Genomic DNA, 19,305 nt, shown 5'->3' on the forward strand with positions numbered 1-19,305 from the left:
ATTTCAAATAAGAACAACCATCTAGTGTTAAAAACAGGGGTCGACAAGTTAGCAAAATAATTTTACAACTGGTCTCTTATACTAGTACCAACATATTAGTTAATATTTATATATTATTTATATTTATCTCTATGTCCATCGGCCCACAATTTCATGGCGATCTGCCACTCTATTCGGCAAAAAGATTGGACAAACCAATTGTCTGCATGTGTGAACGTAGCTTAAGTACTATATGTGTTTGGCCTTGGCGCGTGTTGCTCGCGTTTAAAAACGCGCTCCCACTTAGCTCCCACAAACACACACACACAGACATACCCAAACACACACACACACACAGACATACACACACACACTTACAGCAATGGGGTGTGTATTTTTAGGATATTGCTGCCGCAGCGAAGCTGGGCTAGAAAATCAAAGCGAAATGTTATCGTTGCTTCTACTTGTGTGTCCGCGCGCGTGTGTGTGTGTGTGTTTAATTTATTTTTTATTTTGTTATTTGAAATATTTTTCATTTAAAATTCTTTGCTGCAATTTGCTTATGCACCCAAATGCGCACAACAACAACAACAACAGCAACCACTACAACAACAGCAGCAACAATTTTTTACGCAACTTGTATCTTGTATCTGCTGGGTTGTAACGTCTTTATGTTGCTTCTGGTTGCTATTATTATTATTTCCAGCTCTTGTTGCTGATATTGTTGTTGTTGTTGTTGTAGACAATGTTGGCAGGAAATGTGGCTGAAGATGAATATGGCAGCAGAGCTGGATAGCTGGATGGCAGGACGACCAGTTGGCGACCATTGTTGTTGCAATATTTGCAATATTTTGCGCAGCTGACTGGGCCGATCGTATAAACTATTTACAATCAAGCGACTGCCTTGAAGGACTAACAGCAGAACTTAAAGCGCCCGCATCGAGCCATTAAGGCAAGACGCTCTACTATCCTCGCACCAGCTCTGCAGCAGAGTCGACAGATAAGAGGGGAAAGGGGAGAGACGTCGAGTGGTTGCAGCCAAGCATGTGGCTGTTGCTGTTGCTGTTGCTGTGAATTCAAATTTGAATGTAAATGTGTGGACACGAGTGTGAAGCTGAGTGCGGGAAATGGGGAGAAGGAGCAGGAGGATGTGTGAATAAGGATGTGGCTGCGAATGTGGGTCTGCTGCTGCCTGTGCACGCATGCAAATAAATCTATTTTCTTTTAATTTAGCCAGAGAACTAATTAAGTATGTGTCTCTCTCTCTCTCTCTCTCTCTCTTCCTCGCTCTCTATCTCTATGTCTGTGGCTGTGTGTGTGTCTGTGTATGTGGAAAAGTGCTTTACACAAATCCAATCAACGGCAAATTTGTGGGCGTGGCAGAGGCGGCTGCATTTATTTATTGCCTTCCTTGTTGTTGTTCTTGTTGTTGTTGTTATTTTTGCAAATTGAATTTTCGTTTGTATTGCAATTTCATTAAAATTGGGCGCCGAAAAGCGATTGCTGCTGCTGCTGCTGCTTCTTCTTCCACATCCTCTTAGCCGCTGCAGGCAAAGTCTCTGCCTCTGCCAAATGCTGCATTTCCCCAAGAAAAGCTGCACTTTCCACACGCACACACATAGAGTAAGAGAGACAAGTTCGCTGCTCGATTTTGTCTCTAAGGCCATGTCCTTTTCTTTGTAATTCTCGACTACTAATTACTACAAAACAGACGAATCCACGTTAACAAAACTCAAGATAATCACAAAGAGTCAATGGGCCACCATAATGAGATAACAAGGCGCTCTCTCCTAAAAGAAAGGACCTTTGTTAGGCATTTTTGCTTGCTTCGTCGAAGTATTTTTGAAAACTCTCTCTTTTAAGGGAAATAATCGAGCGATTTGGAATAAATTCAACACAGTCTTAAATCAATTTTAGATCATGATTCAAACACATTAAATATTTGTATGCACTGTATAAGAAGGATCTATTAGGTCTGTGTAAAGGAAGTACCAGGTAGAAGGAAGCATAATTGAAATATTCTTAGTCAGCATGTTGGGGAAAATTTATATCTAGACCAATATTAGCATTTTATTTGTATTTATTTATAAATAGCTTAAAGGCAATTAAAATTACAGATACAACAGATTGCGTGTACAAGACAATCCATTAAATTAAACACAACATTTTATTAAATAAGTTAAGTAGCCATTTTATCAAAGAAAATTGTATGTTTTCTGACTACTTAGTGCATTATTTTATAAAGAAATTTCTTGTCGCACTAGGAAATAATAAGTAAATAAATAAAATAAGCTTGCCATAGCTATAGCTTTAGCGACGTGGCCTTAAGCTTAACTTAAATAATAATAATAATATGAATTAGTTAATTAGTTTAATACATTTTATTTTACAGCTATTTAAAGAAGTGAATGAATGAGTCAATGAAGATATTGTGGATCTGTAATACTTAGAACTATAATTTCTGAATAAGATTTGATGCTCTAAGAAACTTTACGAGTATTTTAAAGTTGACAAGAGAGAGAAGTGGATGGGTCGAGGGTTGGGAAAAAATTCTGTCGGTAGAGAGAGGTGTTCAAGGGGGAGGAGGACTAGTGTTGCAGAATTGGCATACGAGTATGTGACTGCTTGTTGCCACAAGTTGAATATTGTTAAATTTTTTGAATTCTTATAAATCGTATTAGCAGTTCAAAACCAGCTACTATTTACATCGAACTGCAACATTTTAAAATAAACTTGCGCATGACCTGGCCTCCAAGCACTAAAGATTTGTAGTCGAGTGGTCGAGTAGGGGTTCCGTTCCCAAGACCATTATAATTGTGAAAAATGTGAGGGAGCCGTCGCTATGCCTTCAACCTCTAGGTGCGTGCGGCTGCGATTTGCGTTGATTTATCGAGTCGCGGGGCAACAGGTGAATGGCTGCCACCTACAATTCGACTTGGGGAGTTTTGGAGAATTGCAGGTGGGGGAAGGATGGGGGGGGGGGGTGTAGGGAATGCACTAAACTTTGAGCACAACTGGCGACAACTTTGGCAATTGCATAAGTCATAAAGTGCAGGCGCATTTCGTATGCAGGACGCGACTTGTCGAGCAGGCCACAGGCAGAAGGAGCAGCCGCAACGGAAGAGGCTGGACACCCATAGTCAGTGGGAAAGGAAGAGGGCGAGGGTGAACAGGAGGGGAGTGTGGCTAAGGAGTCACAGTCGTTGAGCGCTGCCAATGCATTTTGAGCGCATTAATTGCGCTTGGCAGTCGCACGCTAGCTAGACGGCGCAGTCCCTGCCAACTGATTAAAATGCGTCGCAGGGCCGACTACTACAAAGACTGGGATAGAGACCAAGACGGCGGGTCTGGGACTGGGTCTGGGTCTGGGTCTGAGGATAGCCGTTTACAGTTGTTGTCACCTTCCCCGACGCATTTGCATTTATATTGTTTTGACCAATTTCTGCAGTCGCGCACCCTTGGTTGTCGCTGCGACCCATCCCCTCCCCTCCCCCGGTTTCGTCCCTTTGCCGACATTATTATCATTTCTGATGTTTTTGCTGCGTTTTATTATTTAGCATTATTATGGAAGTCGGCACAGTCGGAAGCAAAAGGCAGCAGCAGACAAGGAAGAAAGCGCAAACTCTCCTTATTTTTATCGCGCGAGCCCTCGAATGCAATGCCAAGTTTTGCATTTTTTATTTTATTTCTTTAATTTGCGTGCCGCAAAGTAAACGCATTTATTTTGTTGCACTTCACGCCTTGCCACAATTTGTGGCACATGCAAATGCCGATGATTGAAGACACGAGGGCAAAGGGGAAAAGAGATGGAAACACTGGGCTTTTGTAGCTTCTGCTCATAGTCTCTAGAGTCAGCGAGTACCCTACCCTGATCTCACTACCCGCCTGAAGATTCTTCAAATATTCACAATTTTCCGATATTCTTAGCTGCATTGCAAATCTGTTAAGCGACTTTTCCAGAAACATTTCGGTTTGTTTCTTTGAAAACCTATTTAGGGCAAATAAATTCAATAATAAATAAATAAATAAATTTAAATTCAAACAAAAAAACGTTTCCTATTCATGTTATGACTCAAATTTCGCACTATATCTTACTAAAATTATTTGTGTAAATCGAAAAATCTTCTGTTCGCAAACTTCTGTTCTGAGTACTTCTAGTTCCGAAACAAATTATTTTACTGTCAAAAATGCAGACTCTAGATGAAAAGTGACGCTTTTTAAGAAGCCATCAGGATCGTCAAAGCCCGTCTTTCGATTCCACTGCAGGGTGGGACAAGAAATGAGATCTTGTCTAATTTATAATGCTGACTTAGATTCCTGAAAAAAGATTAAAGGTTCTCAAAAGCTGTTAAGTTTAAATGCCTTAAAAAATTAAAGTAAAAGCTAATCTTCATTACTATATTAAGAGTTTTTTGGTGAAGATATATTGGAACACTGTTGTAAATTAGAATATAAAGAAAAAACCTAGCAACCCAGCTAGCTATGAAGTTTGATTTCGGAACTCTTGTCAATAGGCAATAAAACTAATAATGATTTTATTCAGTTTTCCATTGGAATTCAAGTGAACAACATCTGTGAAAATAAATTGCGAAAAATCGGAAAAGATCTGAAAAATCTGTGAAAACCCAAACTCGCCAGTGAATGATTGAATTAAAAGAAATATTTGGGGAACCATTTACAATTGGCTTGGTGAGTGAAAAGAGAGTGAACCAAAAGGAATAAATACCATGTATGTAGTTGTTGTTGTAGTGATTTTTTCGTTGCCGATTTTTTCTCTCTCTCTCTCGCTCTCGTTCGGTCGCTCTCAGTTGTTCCTGCTTGTGTGTGTGTGTGGTGACTGCCTACGCTACCATCGCTCTGCCACTCGTTGCTGTCGTCGTGTTGCTGTTCCTGCTGCTGCTGTTGTTGTTGTTGTTGTTGGCTGGCAGGCGCTGCTGCTGCAGGCGCTGAAATTGTTTGCGATTTTTATCATTTTAAATGGCGGCCCGCAACAAAAACAACAGCAGCAGCAGCAGCAGCAAAAATAACAGTAAAATGGCAAGCGACGCAGTCAAGTGGCGCACATTTAATGTCTATTGCTGCTCTCGCATTCGCGCGCTCTCTCTCTCTCTCTCTCTCTCTCCCCCTCTCGCACACTCGTTCGTTGTTGCTGTGATCTTTAACGCGGATTTGCTTTATAATTTATTATATGCATACGTTTTGGCGCACTTTCTGCGCACTTTTTTGCCTAATTTCGATGCGGACTCGCTGATAGCCACGTTAGCTGCGAAGCAAAATAAATTTCGCCATTTTCAAATGAAATTTGTAGCGAATGCTGGCTCGCTGGCTCGCTGGCTGCCTTCCTGAGTTCCTGCCTTGCTGCTTAAATGTGTATCTGGAGAGGAGTGCAAGGAATTCAGATGCTGGCCAGGCACGCAACGCAACTCAAATCCTTTGGCAACACAAATTTATGTTGATTACGTATTCAATGCTTGCATGTGTGCACATACATACATATGTGCTTGTATGTGTGCTTGTGTGTGCTACCAACACCTTCTTCAATAAGCAGCAGCACCAGCAGAAAAAAGCAAATTATCTGAAAAAAAACAAAAGGCAGCCAAGGAAAGAAAAGGCGTTGAAATCCTTTGCTAATCTCGGCAAAGCAAAATTTATAAATTATTAATTTAACGCACAACGCCATGATGCCTGTGGAGGGGGGGAGGGGGAGCGGCGCCAACATGCGTGCCGTGTCTTTATCTGCAGCTTTAGCTCTGCCTCCACCTTCATGTTAGTCTACAATGTGTTTGTGTCTGTGTGTGTGCTGCATGGATTAAAGCATAAAACAAAATGCAGCATCTCAGCATAAATTGCCTCGTGGTCCTTGGGGGCTCCCCTCAGCCCGCTCAGCCACAACGGTACATTTTCGCGGCACGCTTTATATGCGAAAGGATACTGCGTGGCCGGCTTATTGGAAAAGCATTCATCAAGCACACAAATCCTTTAAAACCACTTTTCCGTAGAAAGCAGCTATTCGGCCCGACCTCCTCCCATTAAGAATAAATGGAGACTGTTAATTAATTAATTGCATTAACCTCTACAGTGATATTTAAAGTGTGTTGCTGATCAGTTTCGGAATCTGCGTTGCTTCTTTAATTGAAGAGGTTCCAGAAAAGAGACTTTCAATCGTGAGAGTATTGAGAAAGTACCTGAAGGGTTTGAGGCGAATCTATGTAGACATGACCGTCCATGCATCCATCCATCCGCCAGTCTGTTCGTCCGTTCGACTGTATGAACATCGACCAGTTTTGAGCCATATCTGCTGAGACCACCAAACTTGGCATGTAAGCTTGTCTTATCCATATGCAGATCAGGTTTATAAGAAACTAATCATAAGCCCATAATATTATATACCTTTCAAGTGAAAAATCACTTTTAAATCTTACACTTTGAAATAATGTGAATAGTAAATACAGTATGACAAGTCTTTGCTGTTTTCTTATTCTATCAGTATAACTCTTTATATGATGAGCCTCTACTTGAACCTTTAACGATCTAGAAGACAGAACGTGGAGGAAATTTTGTTCTTTACTTATATTTCAATAATTATTTCGCAATCAAACAAGTTCTTCACATTTAATTCGAACAACTTAACATTCCAGCCATACATTTGAGGACTGTCTAACTTTAATAAGCCGTGCAAATTATTTGCCAGTCTGACCACCACTTCTATTTTTAAGTTGCGGAATTCGAGCACTTTCCTTGCGTTTGCTCTATTAGTTGTTGGAGAGAAAGTCTACGACCGCCTTGAACAACTGCTGTATTATTTGATTGGTCCGTGTCTTCCATTTATTTTCTGTATTCGTTTTTTGCTTCTAAGGGGCTGGAGATGAAATAACATTTTAGCCTTGTGCCATCCATTAGGCTATAGCTGCCAATTCCTCGTTCATAAGCTGTCCACACACAACACATACACACACAATAAGTCATTAGTAGTTAGCACCTAGTATAGCACGATATATAGTGTGTACGAGTATGTGTATATCGTAGGAGCTGGCTGTGGGAAAGGGAACTGCAACTCAATTGCCAGCTTGGTCGTAAAACGCTCAGAATGCGGTTGATTTTCTTTATGAGTTTCCCAAACTCTCCGACTGGTGGTGGGCGCACAAAAAACATAGAGAATAGTCGGAAAATGGCAGTCGTCGACTAGCATTACATAGTCATTGAATGTGGAGGCTGTTGCGGCAACGAGAATTGCTTAATTATTTAGTAACTTAATTCTTAAAAGCTTAACAGGCAAATGCCTACGGCGCTCTTAATGCTAATGATGATGAGGGTGCCAAGGGTGTTGGGGCCAATGGAGGGCCAACACTTTACAATTCTCGTTCATAATTTGGCCAAAAATGTTTATGTTGCCATTAAATCAGAGTTAGATGTAGTGTAGTGGCCCATGGATATGGCCATGGCTATAGCTATGGCTGACCACAGCCGCATGACGCCCGACCGACTGGCACACAAAATTGAGCTACGACTCCCAACCACCCAATCAGCCAACCACCTAGCCACCCAGCGACCTAACCACCAACATTGTGTGCTGTATCGCAAAGTGTCAATAAATGTGGTTGGCTGGCAGTCGGAGTCGGAGCCGTAGTGGGCGCACAGCTCCAATGGCCGGATAGTCAGCCGGATGGCCGAATGGTCGGTCGCACGGCTTGGCAAGAGTTCACGCTCTTGAACCACTATCAAAGCTTAATGCCTTGCCGACAACGGTGGCAATGGCTGCAAATACCACAGAAGTGCCCCCAAACTGCCGAGGCACAGTGTTACCAAATCGCACCGAACTTATTTGAATAAATGGGTGACAACCCATGTGATGACAACAGAAACAACCCTTCAACCCTAGCTCTTTAAATAGCTCTAAGTTAAAGATTGGAAAAAAACGTGCATAGCTCTCCTATATAGGAATAGTTTATTCAATATAATAATGTACTTTCTGCAAATATTCCCAAAGACGTACTTCCCAAATAGTCCCAGGACTACAGCGATAATGGTGACTTGATTATCCAACCTTCAACCCTAGCTGTATAGACAATTGTGGGTTGAAGCACCTCCTTCAAAAACCTTCTTTGCAGACCACTCTTTTTTCTTTAACAATCGGATTAGGTTTTTCAATCACTGAAAACCTTTTTTGAAGACTTCTACATTTCTTGAAAATCTTTCTCGAAGACTTATACATTTCTTGAAAATCTTTCTCGAAGACTTATACATTTCTTGAAAATCTTTCTCGAAGACTTCTACATTTCTTGGAAATCTTTCTCGAAGACTTCTACATTTCTTGAAAATCTTTCTCGAAGACTTCTACATTTCTTGAAAATCTTTCTCGAAGACTTATACATTTCTTGAAAATCTTTCTTGAAGACTTCTACATTTCTTAGAAATCTGTCTAGAAGACCTTTTTTGAAGACTTCTACATTTCTTGAATATCTTTCTCGAAGATTTATACATTTCTTAAAAATCTTTCTTGAAGACCTTTTTTAAAGACTTATACATTTCTTGAAAATCTTTCTCGAAGATTAATACATTTCTTAAAAATCTTTCTTGAAGACCTTTCTTGAAGAGTATGCGATATTATGGAGTAGAGAATGATCTTCATAGTCTGTTTCTTCATTTCTCTTTGTTTTTATGATTCTTGTTAACTCTTCGGTTTTTTGGTGCCCTCTCTCATTAAAAAATGATCTCCATCACCTCCTTCACAAATTTTTATTATCACTTATCTAAGAAATGATCTTTACTCGTTCTATGCTCCTGCTTTGTAGGCGATCTATTGCTGGTAGATATATAATCAACTGACTTATGTATACAAATTATATAGTTTGCTAAATTAATTTCTAATTATAGACTTCTATTAGAATAAGGTAATTTTCCAAAAAAAAAAAGCTCTTCATTGGATTTCCTTCCCCAATGGGTCACTTTTATATGCGAAGATCGAACCAGGGTGCCTGCAAATGGGCGGCTGCTGTTGCTTTTGAGGTGGGGAGTCGGGGTTAGAGTTGGGGTGGATCTTGTTGTTGTAGCTGTTACCTGCCCACGCTTATATTCAGAGTGCAAATGTATATAGAGTGTGCTGTGGCAAGCAATGCCAACGCCAGCTGTGTCCTTTCCTAGGCAAACAATAAAATATTCAAAGTTTATAATGTAAATTAACCCAAGTTGCTCCTGGCCGACCGACCAAGAGACCAAATGGACCGTCAGAGCGACAAAGCGACCAACCAACCAACCAACCAACCAACCAACCCACCGTAGACCACTCGAGCAAAGTTCGAATAAGCCTTATACGGCACATGAATATACAATCCACATGCAATGTATATATTCTGTGCGGTGGGAGTTGGTCGGGAAGGGGGGCATGGGCAGGGGGTTGCTATTTGTTGCCGCCCGCTCGGCAAACATAAATTCTCATATTGCTGCTGGACTGTGGACCCTTCTTCCTGGTGTTCTGCTGCTGCTGCTGCTTCTGCTCGTTCGCGACCTTACGGATTTGCAGCTACAGGACTAATCAAATTTTATTGGGCGTTGTGCGCAACAAGGGGCCAACATTTTGACAAGTGTAAACGACTCGGCTTCAGCTAATTTGTTGGCAAATTTTTTGGTAAGCCGACACACAAGATGCCTCGTCACCGGTAGTTATGCAAAGCAATTGAACTTTACCCCCAAAAAGGGGTAAGACGGAGGGAAAAGGGGCATTTTGCAGTTCACTACGACTCTCCGACGATTGCCTTGCCTCTCCCTCCTCTCTTCCACATTGCAGAGTTACACAGCTTTGTTTTGCTTGCCGCTTATTCATCAAAGCCCAGCAGCCGAAATAAAGCCAACTAGAATGATGAATGATTAGCAAACAGGAACAGCAACCAAAGCAACCAAAGCAGCCGAGGCAGCCACACAGCCCACTACTCAAATTTCTGGCTTACCAGAACCGAAAGAGAGCGAGTGAGGCAGCCCCCTGAAACGTCATCTTTCATTAGATTAACGATTGTTTTGGCAGTGCGACATGGCCGAAAAGGCGGCCGACTAGCTCGGCCAGGCTGACTGAGAAGCTGGCGATGCGCCACAACCGAAAGCTGCTGCCTAAAATCAAATCTTAAACAATCTGTTTTGGCGAATGCCTACACACACACACCCGAACGCACGCATCAGATATGTGTCGTGGTCCTCGTCCACCTCCCGCTGCCCCCGTCCCTGCCCCTGCCCCTACCTGACCCCATCTTACTGCCCCTGGTCGGGCATATGCCAGCTCTGGTCCATGACGGTGGGAAGTCGGCAAAAAAGTGTCAAATGCGTGCGTTGGCCCCTCGAAGGAAGGAGTCGCCCGCCCACCCCACTAGGCTTATGGCCCCAACGACCAAACGAATGTCAACTTGATCCTGACAAAGTATTTGTGGCTTGCCAGTCATTTTTTGTGCGCCCACAGATTGGGTTGCCTTTGTATATTTATATATTCGAGCACATGTATATACATACTACATACATGTGTAGTGTATATATTTTTGATGCGTGCGTGAGCCACACGAGAATCGTTTCTGTAAACATGCTCCTAAGTAGTCTGTATATATTATCGGCCATTAAGCATAAAAAATGATAAATAAAATATGACATATCCCCCTTCTAAGAGACACTACTCCCTACAAAGTACAGAAAGACTCTTCATTTATATTAAAATTTCTATGTTTTCCAGTAACTTTAGTTATTGAGCTGACATCTCGCTTTTCGGGACCTGAGACTGCACTTAAGGACTCATTGTACCTGATTTGGTATGTATAGTATATTCCCACTGATTCTAGAGACTTTACGATTTTATCTGAATTGAACTTCGTTTAATAAAAATCCAGGAACTATTGTTTTGTTTTTCTGCACCTCTGGAAACTAGAGACTTCTTTGGAGACTGGGCGGCAGGTATAGATCCCTCTGCATGCAGAGACTAAATAGTTTAATGGATCTATGTTTTTTTTAAGATCTCAAGATTTCAAGGCCTTTAAAAGGTCGGCCTTAAAAGAACTACATTTTCGACTGAGCTTTTCGAAATCCGTAGTTCAGGAAACTAAAGACTAATTTGAAGATTGGCATTAGGTACATATATGAACCTCTGAATCCAAATAAATTCTAAGGAAACTATGTTGCATTTGCAGACCTTAAGACGTTACTTTTAAAGGTCTTGAAGAATTTAGATAACCCATTAGAAGACAGGACAGTAAGTATAAAGTGTAGTGTGAAACGAATCTAGATAATTTCCTTTGATTTGCTTGAACTGCAGGACTCAAGAGTAGGCTTGTGTGATTGGAGCTAAGCGGAGTCCTTGCCGTTTACTTCGCAAAAGGTATAAATCACAAATCAGGTAACAATATTTTAAACAATACTACAAACGTGTGGCAGACACTAACAAACAAGAAGAAGAAATGGAGAATAACGAAGAACTAAGAAAATGGGACGAAATATTAAAATTTGCCGATTGGGATGAAATTGAACGAGAAATTGAACAAGCTGAGGAAAGATACAGAAAAAGGGAAGGAATCGAAATCCATAGCAGTGATCCCAGAGGATGTTTCCACTATGTAGAACGCAAGGAGATGGAGCAACAGAAGCAATCCCTTCTCAGTTCGGATATGACTCCAGAAGAGCATGATCGTTGGACCGATCAATTGCTGGAGCTAATCAAGCCAGAAGAGAAGGAGAACGAGCGCTATGAGATGATTACTCCCGAGACCGTTAAGCGTTTGTTTGAAGAAGCCCAGGCAGAGGAAGAAGCAAAGGTGAGGAACAGTGGAAAGGACACGGGAAAGAAGGCTGAACAGAATGGAGAACAAAAGGAAAGTAAGCAGGAATCAGCTCAGCCCAAGCAGCAAGCTAATAAAGACTGTAAGCCGTTCAATAAACAGAACTTTAGGCCCCAACTATTGAATGCCAAAACACTAAGTGATCATCAACTGAATGAGCAACAGAGCGATCAACTGATCGATGAACTGAACAACCAGTTAATGGACCAATACCAGAGCAAGTATAACCAAAACGGAGAAGGAGACTGGCACGGTTCTCAAGGTATGCAGTGCGACACGAATTTCAATGGTCTTTCAAGCCAGCAGACAGCCCCCCTTATGCTCAACAATGTGGGGTCGCCGTACTTTCTAAATTCAGCCGTAAAGGTTAGCACCATGGTGCCGATGACTGAAGCAATGTCATCGCCCACGACCACTGGCAAGGCGGTTCGACGTCGCGGCCGCAAGCCAAACATTACCAACACCCTGAAGGCAAATGTGCCAAAGCGTCCCTACAGGCGCCGGCAGCCAGTTAAGTCCGTGGCGGAGGCGAAGCCAGAGTTTTGGCCCAAGCCCGACATAGATGTGACGCCATTTATCAATCCACTGGTGAAGGAGATATATCCGAAGGTGATTGTCCAGCCGGCCCATCGGGAGTGGGTCATTCCGAAAGATTTCGACTCCCCCACCATATTGGAGGCATGCAAACCATTCTTTGCTCTACAGCCCAAGTCAGTGAACCCACCGGCCTCACAGCCAGCACCCCAGAAGCCCAAACCAGAGAAAGTCATACCCAAAACGTTCGTGGATCCGAAGCCACAGCCGTTCCCAACACTTATGGCTCCGAGACCAAGCCCAGAGGTCACAGTCACCAGAGTGCCGCCCAGCCAGGACTGCCAGCACGTTCGCTATTTGGTCGTCATGCGGGACATCAATGGCAACGAGCAGAGCGCCATGGTGAACGACGAACAGCTTCAGCAGCTGCTCAAGTTGGGAATGCCACCCTGCACCTGGATTGGATTCGTTCCGCCGCCGGTTGCGATGCCGCCGCCCCCACCGCCCCGGCCCATTGAGCCATTCAAGCATGCCCCGGCCATGCCGAGCATCCTCAAGCAGAAAGCACAGGCCAAGCTGCGCCACACCGTCCAAAAGCAGGAGGAGAAGGCTAAGGCTGCCGCAGCCGCTGCTGCTGCTGCCGCCGCCAAGGCTGCTGCTCCCAAAGCCTCTGACGTCACTGTCACCGGAACCGGCACTGCTACCTCAGCTACCGCGAAAGCTGCTGCAGCTACTGGGGCCAAGACCGAGGCCGAGGGGGCATTTTATTATGACGGACCCTCTACATCGACGGGTGCTGGACGCATCTACCATGTATTCCAGGGGGCTAGGAGGGAGCTGCAGCCCGCTGAGTTCTCAAAATTCAAGAAATGGAACTAAATTCCAATCGCTTGTCATTTGAGAAATACACACCATCATCACAATATCACGTCAATCAATCAATCAATCAAGAAACTAAACAGATGTTCAAGTGTGCTTTCGAAGTACAACAAAACTGTTAACTCCTATCCACAGCACTTCAAAATGGGGACGCAAGCAGCCAAGAAGCAAAACTGATATTTACATAAGAAGTAGGGACAACATCACATTTCACTTCATCTTTAAACGACACATGGAAAGAATTCAAGGAGCTGTCGAATGAAACATACCTTCTTGAATCTCTTTGAAATTCCTTTTTTAAGAAGCAGCCACGAAGCTGCAGAAGTAAGTCTGATTATACATTACATATTTCCATATAAGCGTGTACGCTTATTAAAATTTCGTTCAAAACAGGCAAGCCCAGAAGCTCTAGCACTGAATGTGATTTATATATAAGTAATACATATGAAGAATTTTAGGAGAACTCACTGCAATTTCTTCAAAATCTACGCAATTCCTTCAAATACACACTCCAGATATGGGATTATATAAAGCCGATTAATACATGAATGAATGAATAGATATATTTCTATGCTTTTTAAAAAATCGAAGCAACTAACGTTTTTTCTAAAGCAACAATGGGAAGAGGTATACATCTTCTTCAACTTTATTAAGAACTAAGTTACAAGACTGTCTTTATTTGAGATAATCAACATCAATCAATAGCGACAAAGCAAGCACTGATTGTTGTATTCCAACTTATTGGAGAAGCTACATTTTTGTATTGCACGTATATGTTAAGCCTACACCGATATGCACTTTTCAAATCTATTTCAACTAAACGAGAAGATGCAGCAATGAGCCACCATCTGATTTATTTCCAATCCATAACTGATTCTCGTATTTTTAACACATCATCATCAGGCTGGATGAGCATACATGCATACAAGATTGATCTATTCGAAACTATTTCAAACTGACGAAACATTCTGCAAGCGGCAGCAGAAAAACATAAATTGTAATTGCTATTTGATAAGAACATCTAGATCAATCTAGATGATACACTCCACAAGTGCAAAGAAAAAGATAAACCCAAAACAAATCTAATCTTTTGCTGGTAATTAGCGATTCTTCAACGTCCATTATACAAGTTGGGCACTCAAGGAACCAATCGATAAGCTACAGAAATAAACCTCATCTACAGCTTATCTGAACTTGGGAAGTACATATAAATCTTTGAGATGATTGGCTGCCCTTCAAGAACGAGTCTGTTATCTTATCAAGAACGTCACTCTTCAGTGATTCAGAGTTTCTGCAGCTACAATACAATTTTATAAGCAGCCTACATGGCTATCAACAGAAGTTGGGATTATCTTCGCAGAAGAATAGTAGTAGAGGACTGAAGCAATTGTATCTGGAAGTAGCAGCAGTGCGTATTATCTTCGCAGAAGAATAGTAATAGAAGACTGAAGTTATCTTATCTGCGGGCAATCTTTTAACAACATTGCAAAAGTACTATTCGATATTAAATAAATTATCCATAAGCCGGCCCAACAGTTAAAATCGTTCAAGCCACAACAGGATTACACTTTACAAGTATGTCCACTTCACATCAGCCATACCTTAGAGGCCAAGTAGCTTAACAGTTAAACAGAAATAACAACAACAACAACAGCAGCAGCAGCAGAGAGGAAGAATCAAATCTTATCAGCAATTCGTCAATGTTCAAACATAAATATTATTTTATTATATGTACACATATATATATAGTCTGGTCTATAAATATTATAGTTTGCAACAGATTATAATTAGAGAAAAAAAAATACACAAAAAATAAATCATTACACTGTTTTTGTCTCGTTTTGTTTTAGAAATACGTCATCGGCCCTTGTTCATAACGGCACACTGCGGCTCACACACACACATACACATACACACACACCCGCAGAATTCGCGACCGGCACTCATTCCTTGGCCACATGGCGCTTCGCCTTGGGCATGGCCGTGTCCAGGGAGCGGTCCACGTAAGCAAAGTTGTCCACAACGCTGGAGTAGAGGACGCCACCCATGACCAGCAAGGCGCCGCTAATGCCAACTTTTGACCACATTGTCGTCCCGGAAGTGTGTGGCGGTGCGAGGAGAGAGTGGTTGGAGAGAGTGGTGGGGAGTAGTTAGTGGTTGTGGGAGTGTTTAAGCGATTCGCAACTTTTTGCAATTGGCACGGGTCGGCCTCAGTGCAACCGACTTATATAGCCACTGGGACCGGCGTCGCTGTCGCTGTCGCTGCGACTCCAATCGCAGAACGCAGAGCTTTCGACTGACGCATCCCCGCTGGGTGTGCGAGCGACTCAGTGCTGGAGGCATAACGTGTCTCTGGTCACGTCGGCCGACCTCGACAAGTTCTCTGCGAAAGCTCCAGGCCAGCAGGCTAGGCCAGCCAGCCAGCCAGCCAGCCAGCCAGCCAGCCAGCCAGCCAGCCAGCCAGCCAGCCAGCCAGCCAGCCAGCCAGCCAGCCAGCCAGCCAGCACTACCATAATGCACTTCCTTCTCCGCGGGCCGTCCTCCATTCATTATCGATCATTAGATAAGCATTTTTCGCACTTGGTCGTGAACGCAGGAGGGGTGGGAAGAGGGGGAAGGGGGGTAGGGGGGGGGGGGGGAGGGGCGCACGCAAAACACGCATTGCAATGTTTATGTTTGTTTATTAGTTTGCTTCGTTGTTATAACAAATCTTTTAATCTGCGCGCTATACTCGCATACTCGTAAGTATGTGTGCTGCCAGCGTTCTCAGACACCTCGGGTGGCGCGCATAGAGACAATTTGGTTAACAATGGCCAGCAATGTGCACATTCTTGAAAATTAAAACCATTCACAAGCTACTTACTAAGGGAATGCCAAAAATGCCAGGCAAACAATTTGCAAATAAATTTGTCGAATTTTTAAAGCACGGAATAAATGTTATTCGAATTCAAATATAACTTTCCTTCGAAGCCTGGCTGCAGGAAGAACACAAATTTGTGAGCTAATTATTTGCATTTCTGAATATAGCTTAAAACATCGTGTAAGAATTTATTAGCAATATATGTACTATGTACATAAATGTACATAAATAAGAAGGGAAAACACTAATAATAAAAAATAATAAATGTAAACAAATTAATTAGCAATTCAATTTTCGTCCACTCGGTTGAAGATTTTTCCCCCAGTTATAAGCTATTTATTAGAATATATGTTTTCTCTATTCCATTCCTATTAATTTTAATTATAGCTAACTTTACTTACTTATTTTCTTAAGACAAGAGAGTAAATAAAATGTAATAAAAATATTTACAAATGTTTTAATAAAAGTTACATCGTATTATATACAAGTACTTGTATGTACATATAGTACATGTCTTAACCCATGCACAGTCCATATTTGTGACGTAATAATTAGTTAATGACATTAAAGCTAAGATAAAACAAGAGATAAAAAAAATACAATTATTTTTGTATTAATATTATATTTTTATTTTTCCGCAAACACAACATAAATTATCTTGTGGCGTGACACACTCAACAAAAAGTGTTATTTATTTATTCTTTAGCCTCGACTTCATCTACAGCTTGAAGACCAGGATTTATTCAGATCTTGCTTGCAAAAAATAATAATGTTCTGTGTGTTACATACGCCCTCTCTTAACTAATATGCCGTTGCTCGCTTCGGTCAGAGCCATTAAAAGCGCACATTAGTCGTTACTTAATGCAATACCTAATGAGCCAAAAGCGTTGTAGTTGCTGTTGTTTTTAGTCAGCTTTAACGCGTTTCTTTAGAAAATGGCATTAGTTGGCAGTTCATTGCCGATATTATTCCCCAAAGCTGGCGAGTTAAGCTTTGTGGTTATTTTTTTATGGATTTTATGTCACAGTCATGCGAGTTATTACGGGCGCTAATGTTTGGTTCTTATCGCCGTCCGTTGGCATAGCTACTCACTCATACAAGTAGAAGCATTTCGGCAAAAGCTAATTGCAAAGCGCAACAATAACAGCAACAACAACAGCAACAACAACAACAACAACAAAAGCAACCAACGGCTTAGGCAGTTCCAAAACTACTCGTTTTTGCAAATCGCCCCTGAACTTTCTCCCCGAGCTGAGACCTTAGTTATCTTCTATTATAAGTCACGCTATATTATGGAAAGAACAATACCCAATACTCGTACAATACTCGAACACTCGTTCTGAAAGCTTCTGAAATCATTTTATAAAGTATTGTGCAGTTATAAATTATTTAAATATATTTATTGAAGGAATTAAATTAAATATGTAGATAGATGGTTGATGGATGCACAGATAGATAAATAGATAGATTGATGGATAGATGTACAGTATACAGATAGAAAGATAGATAGGTGGATGGATAGAAAATAGATAGCATAGATAGATTAGGCGCTGAAAATGCTCTTATAGAACATTTTTTACAAGAAGATGTACAAGTAGAACTCAGATCCTGATTGATATATAGTTATATATGTAGATAAACAGATAGGCAGGTGTATTGAAAAATTTCGGTAGTTAGTTAAAAAGAATTATTTGAATCTTTAAGCCTCTACAGAACTGACAAAAAGAAATAAATTGTAATTAGCAAAAACAAAAAAACAGCTACAGGTTGTTTCATGCATTTATTTCGATAATTCAGACTGATCGGTTTTTAATTCTGTTTTATCATCACCAGAAAACTAAACTCATTCAGATCGTTTTGATGTCTAATTAGTTGTGTTTAATAATGTTTTGAACACTCATTGGCCTTATTTGCTTTGAATCATATTTTCGATTAAATATCAAAGACCCCTTAGAGTCACTTTTTGCGGCTAAACAAATATATATTTAATGGCATAAATCATTTTTATATGTAAACCAGTAAGTTTAATTTAAATCGTAGGCTTTTGATCCATTTGTGTTCCATAAAAACAAAGCAGCTGAATGGCAAATTTATTTATTGCTAAATGGAATACTTCGTATTCGGTACACAAAACAATTCCGAAATAGAGTATAATTGATTTATTATTCTCAAGCACCAGTTTTTAAAAAACTGATTAAAGAAATGCACAAATGAATCTTATGGTTCGCAATCGATCTCACGAACAGGAGAGATCCGAATGAGGATACTAATCTACTTTTCATTACTAACCTATGTAAGGCTTTAAGCAATTCAGAAAAGAGTTGCGGTTTAAATCGAATGAAAAAAATCTTTCCGGCTTAACAAGATATTACAAATATATCTTGGGGCCTAAAACAAATCCATGTCAGGCGTCGTGACGAGAGGCGTCTAGATAGTGGAAGTGTGAAAACTTCCATCCCAGTTAGATAGTAAACAAAATGAATTTGTCTGCGCTGTGCTGAATGGATTCCCACTCACGCTAATGACAAAGTCACGCTTTGTCGAATCAAAAGTAAAAACCCAAAACACCGCCTATAGGCCAACGACTCTATTAGCATGTACCGTGCTGTGAAGCGTGCCTATAATTAGAAGTTTGCCACTCGAAGCCCTGCCCTTCCCTGCCCCAACAAGCCAGAAAGAAAAATGTCGTAAAACAAACTAATAATGTTAGTAGTAGATATACAAAAGTACAAGTATATGTATACTTTACGTATATATTAATATACATATGTGCTTATAAATAAATGCAAAAAAAGTAAAGGCGAGCTGGGGAGATAACGAAAGAGCAAAAGCAAAAAAGAAATAAATGTACGCGCGCTGTTTACGCGCAAATTAATCGAACCTCATAAAGCAGCGTAAACAAAGCCACCCACACACTCACAGACACACTCATACAGGGACAAACGAATACACTCATTCGCAGCCAGCCATGATGATGAAATTTGTATCCAAAGCAAGGTCGATGAAAGCATCTTTGCTCGATGTGTTCAGAAATGCAATTCAAATCGGATAAAAACTAAGACGAGTATTTTCTTGATCGAACCATTTCTATATGAGCGCCTCAATATAATTGGATTTGAACTACGACCATTGAGGTCTTTTGCAAATCGACTTAAATATTGGTTTGAAAATCAATAATAACCCATAACGACATTTTTTACAACAACGAAAAATGTTGGAACATTTTAAAACAGAACTTATACTTACCTT

At 41.1% G+C, this 19,305-nt stretch overlaps 2 protein-coding genes across 2 annotated transcripts; one reads left to right on the forward strand and one right to left on the reverse strand.

The window, feature by feature from the left end:
* The first annotated feature begins 4,652 nt into the window (after positions 1–4,652).
* LOC115633412 lies at positions 4,653–13,090 on the forward strand. The gene is made up of 6 exons (XM_030530856.1): positions 4,653–4,668; positions 10,688–10,763; positions 10,842–11,079; positions 11,139–11,200; positions 11,264–12,913; positions 13,027–13,090. Exons 5-6 carry the CDS (start codon positions 11,406–11,408, stop codon positions 13,088–13,090), a joined length of 1,572 nt encoding a protein of 523 aa, XP_030386716.1. The 5' UTR covers positions 4,653–4,668; positions 10,688–10,763; positions 10,842–11,079; positions 11,139–11,200; positions 11,264–11,405.
* Positions 13,091–14,889: 1,799 nt separating this feature from the next.
* LOC115633242 lies at positions 14,890–15,388 on the reverse strand. Its single transcript, XM_030530637.1, has one exon. The coding sequence runs from the start codon at positions 15,281–15,283 to the stop codon at positions 15,140–15,142; it is 144 nt and encodes a 47-aa protein (XP_030386497.1). The 5' UTR covers positions 15,284–15,388; the 3' UTR covers positions 14,890–15,139.
* Positions 15,389–19,305: the final 3,917 nt, after the last annotated feature.

Source organism: Scaptodrosophila lebanonensis, unplaced genomic scaffold, assembly GCF_003285725.1.
Source record: "Scaptodrosophila lebanonensis strain 11010-0011.00,11010-0021.00 unplaced genomic scaffold, SlebRS2 tig00001418-arrow-arrow-pilon, whole genome shotgun sequence".
NCBI lineage: Eukaryota > Metazoa > Arthropoda > Insecta > Diptera > Drosophilidae > Scaptodrosophila > Scaptodrosophila lebanonensis.